This window comes from Taurulus bubalis (genome assembly GCF_910589615.1).
Source record: "Taurulus bubalis genome assembly, chromosome: 16".
NCBI lineage: Eukaryota > Metazoa > Chordata > Actinopteri > Perciformes > Cottidae > Taurulus > Taurulus bubalis.
In genome coordinates this window covers 18,322,115-18,328,862 of record NC_136604.1, presented here as the reverse complement: position 1 = coordinate 18,328,862, position 6,748 = coordinate 18,322,115, and the positions used below count along the sequence as shown (strand labels likewise).

The window sequence follows — 6,748 nt, the reverse complement described above, 5'->3', positions numbered from 1 at the left end:
CCTGGGAGGCCGGCCGAGGACACAGTGGAACCCCTGCAGGTCGGACGCGGGGTTGACCTTTTGGACGACAACGGGGGAGCGAACGAGAGAGAGAGAGTGAACGAACGAGGAGAGAGAGACTTCTTACCTCCAGGAGACGGCTGTTGAACGGGAACGTCCGGCGCATGGTGGGTTTGTGGGAAGCAGGCAAACCCGTTGCTGGCATCCAGTCGTGAAGCTGGAATTAATTTATCCTCAGTCATTTATTTAGAGAGAAGTGACTGAACACGCCCACAACTGGATTATGATTATCGGAAGCCTAGCCGCAGGTTTAAGCCATCGCCACCTGCAAAGCGTGGATGTTGTGTAGCTGCATTGATTGTTGAGTAGAGGAACATACATAGCGGAAGTCTCAGAGGGAACACATTCATGCCTTGCTTTCAGATATTTGACGATTTTTACTTTACTTCCAGGATGCCATTTTTATACTGGGGGAACATGTTAAATCGATTTTAGATTCCTTCCTAGGGAATTTATTGCATTTCATGCTTGATCTATAACTGCAACCTAAAGCTACACATGCTAGAGCTGTTTGTATTTGTGTGCATTTTCTTAAAAGAGAAATTCTCAGAGATATGTTGTACATGCATTGCATGTATCGCCTCATGGTACTACTTTTAATAAGTTTACAGAAAATGTTTTCATACTTCTTCTTTTTTAACGACAGATCATCCGCGCACCGATTGTAAGAACAGAGTGAAACTAACAGAATAGCTCAGCGTTTGGTTTTCTGTACTTGTGCCAAATTTGGGAGAACGGAAGACCAACTCAAACTGTGTCCTTGAATATCAAAGTTCTTTTAGTTTTTTTTGTGGAACAGCTCATTGGTGACTCCAAAGTTATTGAACGAAAAGCCGGTCGATGTCATGCTTATGAAACCTGATCTTGAGAGCTGTTTTGTTTTCCCTCACACATTTTGACTTCATGGGAAGAAGCAAGAGTCAGTGCCTAAACATAACCTCTCAGATCCTTTTATACGTCATATTTTCATTTTTGACACGTTTTGGGGGGAAAACCACTTAAATTCCGATTGATGGTTCGGCACTCGAAATCCGTTGCCATGGCTGTCGTGAGTAGATTCAAATCCCCTCTATTGTTTGCAATCAAACAGGAAGAAAAAAAAAAAAGTGTTGAGCCCTCTCTTTGTCCGCGCTGCCGCCAGAAGCAGCAGGTAGCCAGGATCCTAAGGTTTTCACACTCGCCCAACCCCGGCTGAACATTCCCAGTTCTCCCAGCGCCTGACCAGCGTCCGCTCCTGCTGTTCTCCACCTCTGCAGATCAGAGTCGAAGGTCATCGGGAAATGTCAGCGCTCTTTCACAAAGCTTTGATACGTAGCGGGCCAACAAAGTAGACGTCATTAAAGTGTGAGCTTATCGGTTTTATTTTCTGCATAACGGGTTTGACTTTGGTAACGCAGCAGCTTTCTAGACTTCGCTCTCCTCTTCAGGCTTCTGTTGAAAGCAGATATGCTGTGGCGTCTTGTGTGCATCTCACCCATGTTGCCTGTAAATATTTGATGACGCGTTATCCTGTCGTACACCAGGTGCTCTTCAAATACTTTTCAAACTACAGATTTATCCTTTGAATAATTTAATGGTGTAATGTTTTTTTTTCTTCTCTTTACTCCACTCCTGCATATCATCTCTGCTCGGCAGCAGATTGTGTGTGTGTGTGTGTGTGTGTGTGTGTGTGTGTGTGTGTGTGTGTGTGTGTGTGTGTGTGTGTGTGTGTGTGCGTGTGTTAGTCATGCACACTGTGATCGGAGAGAGCATGTGACTGCATGCCAGCATGTGTGTGTGTTACATGCATGCAAGAAACGATGAGCGAGTGGTTGATGTTTGACGCACACTGTGGCTTCTTGATTAATAATCAGCTGCACTTCATTGCAGCCGATTGCCTGGTGATTAGTTTCTATCTTTATTACTCCATGTCGTTCTCTTAATCTTCAAGTTTTTGTATGATTGCTGGCAAACCGTGGCAAGAATAAATAATATATTCCGCTGTAACAGGCCTTTCTTAAGTTAATGTTGATTTGATGCAACAGCCTGTGCTGTTCTGTGTGTAGCTTCTGCAGAATAGAGCTGCAGTCGTTTTCTCAAAGCATTTAAACGACAATCTGCCGTCGATTTAAGCAGTGCATACTGTACAAAAAAACTATTTAAAACCTTCTTACTGTGATATGTCATTACTCTTTTAATGCAATGCCACTAGTTTGGGGAGAGGTAATCGCATTATATTGTAAATATTTTATGCCCAAAATCTCAAATGTTAACATTTTCATTTGTTGTGAAATTAAGATTTTGTACATTGAATGCAAGCAAGCGGTCTGCACTCGGAGTGACGTAGCTAAAAGTAGCATGTGTTTATACAAAAAGAAGAAATTTCAAAATATGCTCATTATGCCGGGTGACTCTTTACTTCTCTGTCCAAATTTGGAGAAAAAAAAATGTATAGAAACGAAAATGGGAGACAAACTGTATCCTTAAACGTTTAATTGGTTTTAGGGAAACTGCTCATTCATAATATATTTTGAGCTATGAAAGGTAAAATATTAATGATTGGCCCTTTTGAGATCAGCACATGAAACTCAACATTGTCATTATTACTGCTTTGGACATATGCATATATTTTTTAGGAGGAGATATGGACATTGTGGAGGTAAACGGTATCCCTTTACTGGCGTGCATGTGCAAGAATGCAAAATGGAGTTGATGATTTGAATGGTTGTAGAAGTTTCCTGCTGCGGTGCCTTGTATCCAAGAGCCAGGTCCAGGAATGTGGAGACCTGTGGTCCGAGTGATTCAGTCCGCTGACAAAAGGCAGTTGGGATGCTATTATTAGTGCCACTATCCATATATATTTCTACCAGTCTGCAATTTCAAAACCCTCCTTTTGTTTCTGTAATCCCCAAAATACCTTTTATGCTGCAGATCATAGCCCACAAGGAATTTGAGAACTCCTGCAAGTGACTGTGTGAACTCTGAATGCGTTTGTCACTTACAGCTATAATACAAATAAAGATGTCTATTATTGTAGAAATGTGTGGCTGTTTTTATTATTACTTGAATTTCCTCTAAATAATTCTGACAATCGTGTTTCATGAAGGATAATGTGAGGATGTCAAAAGCTCTCCTAGCCGATGAAAGGCAAAGTGCCCTCCTCCTTTTCCGGAAGTTTCTATAAATATTCTCCGAAGGGATTCCTGTAATAATCATAATAAGCTGTCAGAATAAACATTAAGGAAGGGAAGCCGTCCCAGCTTTGATACTCTACTATCGAGTGGCAGAAGTCCCACACGGTGGCTATTATCCTGCAGAGCATCGCAGTGTTCAAGAATGAGGAGATCAAAGGCTTCAGTCTGGCCCCCAACACCCTGGGGCCCCTGCGTTTACCATACCACCTGGGAGGTGGGAGTCACCAGAGACCTCCAATCCACCAACTAGTGAAAAGTGAAGTCAATGCAATTCTCATAAAAGCATCCTTTATGAAACAAAACTAGAGCAATAAAACAAGACAATCACTTCTGACAGCATTCTATGGCACAGAAATAAAACATTTAGATGCATTTTATGTCCCATTTTATTAGAGAGAACCCAGATTTATTGCACTATTTTTGCTCGTGTTTGACCTTATGGCATCAAATCCGAATGGTTAATATACCCATACTAAATTCTGATTATCTCCTCAACCACAAGGCTTATTTGAATAATTAAAAAAGGTATAACATACAGAAAACCCTTGGGAACACAGATAATATGTTCATATATGTGTTACTGGTATATTGGTTTATGATAGTAGTGCACAGAAAAGGAAAAGGAATTTGCAAAAATATAATAAAAAGTTGTATTTTCTTATCGTAACTATATTTGAATGTAATATATAACATAGCTAACATGTTAAGAGTATCTGTGCGAAGTTTGGCTGTGATTGAGTGAAGTTAAGTATTTCTAATAATGATCAATGATACTATTTGTGAAGTCCACATTTCCACATCAAAAGCCCAGGTGTAAAGGACCACGTGACTTCATGTGTAGCGCGTGCTGCTAAATATCTCCACTGAGACGAGTAGCAGAGCGCCACTTTCTCCTCCTCTCGTGCCCGCCGTGTCTCGGCCCACTCCGGGACAGGGAGAGAAGCTCCTCCCCGCATATCACCGCACCAGGCGATGGTCCTTTTAACTTCTTTGTTGCAGAAGAAGCGACGCCCCGCTTCGCCACGCCAAAAGATCAAACGACCCCTCTTGATGAGCGCGACCCCCACTTTTGTTCTCATGGAAATCAGCCCCTGCCTCCCGGCCACACTTTCCGCAGAGATGCAAAGTTGAAGCGCATTCCCAGCCGGGACAACGCGGTGATGCCGATGTCTTGGAGGAGCTGATCGTTTCGTTTTATCCGCTTTTTCTCCCTCCCGTGCGTTTCTCCTTTCCCTTCCCTTCCTTTCTCCGCCGCACTCGAACCCCGCGCACGTTTTCCCCTTTCCCAACATGCTGGATTTGGCGCAGCGCATTGTTTTCTGCGCGCTGCTCGGCTCCGTTTACGCGCCGTGCCCTCCGCGCTGCGAGTGCTCGGAGGCGGCTCACACCGTGAAGTGCGTCTCCAGAGAGCTGCGCAGCGTCCCGAGCGGCATCCCGGGATACACGCGCAATCTGTTCATCACCGGCAACCAAATCGCTCGAATTGGTCCCGAGTCGTTTAAAGGGCTGGAGAATGTGACCAACCTCTCTCTGAGCAACAACAGGTACGGACTCTTCTTCTTTGGACCTTTTGTCGTGACTATAACCTTTTGTAATGCAAAACAAATGATGGAACAGTTTACCTCTATAGCAAAAAATACTATTTCAGTCATCAGCTGATCCTCATTGTTGCTGAAATACAGCAGCTTAGCAGATTTCATCATTTTGGTTGCACGCTACTTGGAACGGCGGCTTTGCAGACTTTCAAAGTGTATTGAATGGATTTCAAAATCAAGCTTTGATCTCAGATTAAATTAGTCCTGTTGTTATGTGTGGAAATACAATTTCCCTGCTCTTCTGTCTGATATGAAAGTGTCACGTCTCTCTCCTCAAATCCAGAATCTCCGAGGTGGAGTCCCACTCCTTCGCCGGCCTGCGCAGCCTGCGCTCCCTGGATCTGAGCAACAACCAGCTAGCGGTCATCCATCCCGAGGCCTTCACCGTGCAGAACCAGTCTCTGTGGGAGCTGAACCTGAGCCGGGCCCTCTACAACCACACGTCGGTGATGGACTTGGCCACGTCCCTCCGCTGGAGCTCCCTGGGGACCCTCAGGCGACTGGACCTCTCTCACAACGGCCTCATCTACTTACCCTCGCGCATCTTCTCCCACCTGAGCGGCCTGCAGCGGCTCCAGCTCTCCAACAACTCCCTGGTGGCCGTCCACAACTCCACCTTCTTGGGTTTGGAGCGCCTGGAGGAGCTGGACCTGACCCTCAACGCCTTCAAGACGGTGCCCGAGGAGGGTATGCGAGAGCTGGACTCCCTGCCCAGAGCGGATCTCCTGCTGGGGGAAAACCCCTTCACGTGTTCGTGCGGGATCGAACCGTTCGCTCTGTGGCTCAACCGATCACAGGGACGCATCAGCGACGCCGAGGGCCTCGTGTGCGCTTTCCCCGCCGGCATGCGCAACACATCCATGCTGACCGTGGGCTCGCTGACGCTGGGATGCCACCAGTGGGGCGCCGGGGCCGACCTCGCCCTGCACACCTCCTACGTCTTCTTGGGCATCGTCCTGGGCTTCATCTGCCTCGTCTTCCTGTTCGTACTTTATCTCAACCGCAAGGGGATCAAGAAGCGCATCTACGAGGTGCGGGACGCCGGCAGGGAGTTGTTGGACGGCTACCACTACCGCTTCGAGATGGAATCCGACCCCAGGTTATCGCAGGTCTCCTCGAGCGCCGAGGTGTGAGGGGGGCGATGGCCTCTGGTGTGTTTCCTCCTGACTCTTTTCTACGGCATTTATCAGTAGCAGAAATGTAAAAAGTGTACAGATTTGTCTGTAAATATATACATACAATAGTGTTGATAATCGTTCAGCCTTGTCGTTTTAAAGCATGCACCCATTACATAACGAACGCACTCTTTTAATGCAGAATATCTCAGATTTCTTTGTGAGTCAAATGGACATGAATGTTGCACATTGATTGACATTTCTTATCTTCATGTTCACACAAAAGCAACAGCAATTGCCTGAAGTCATCTAGGTGTTGTTTCCTAATCAGATTGATCTCAACCCAACTCCCCCTCAACACAATCATTCAGCTTGTAAAAAAAGAAAGAGAAAAAAAGCAACAAAATGCTGCAATAAAACCCTGACACTACAACAACAACAAACCTCTGGGAATCTGAAGCACAATCACTCATTCATGTTTGAACTATTTCAAAGCCTTTGGTCCGCGCGTCCTTCAGCCCCAGGGTGCCACGGAGGAATTAAGCCTCCAAAGCTTTCCTAAAATCAGCACTCTGCTCCTCTTTGGCTGTTGCATTTGAAGAGGGGACAATTCAGTGCAGACCAGCGGAAATCTCCTAGCCCCCTCGTTTTTTTTTCCCTCTCTTTTTTTTTTTTTTTTTTCATGAACCGTCGCTTTTGTTTCAACTGCTTGAGTTTTATTGTCAGAATGATGAGAACCAGTCCTGGGCTGAGGACGCTGAAAGCAATCTCCCCTCCCTCCTTAAAGACAACAGCCGCTCCGGAG

At 45.6% G+C, this 6,748-nt stretch overlaps 1 protein-coding gene across 1 annotated transcript; it reads left to right on the top strand.

Moving 5' to 3' along the window:
- Positions 1-4,523: 4,523 nt before the first annotated feature.
- Positions 4,524-6,224, top strand: tpbg1b (trophoblast glycoprotein 1b; the record flags this gene model as incomplete). Its single annotated transcript, XM_079232246.1, has 2 exons — positions 4,524-4,777; positions 5,112-6,224. 2 exons carry the CDS (start codon positions 4,524-4,526, stop codon positions 5,959-5,961), a joined length of 1,104 nt encoding a protein of 367 aa, XP_079088372.1. The 3' UTR covers positions 5,962-6,224.
- Positions 6,225-6,748: the final 524 nt, after the last annotated feature.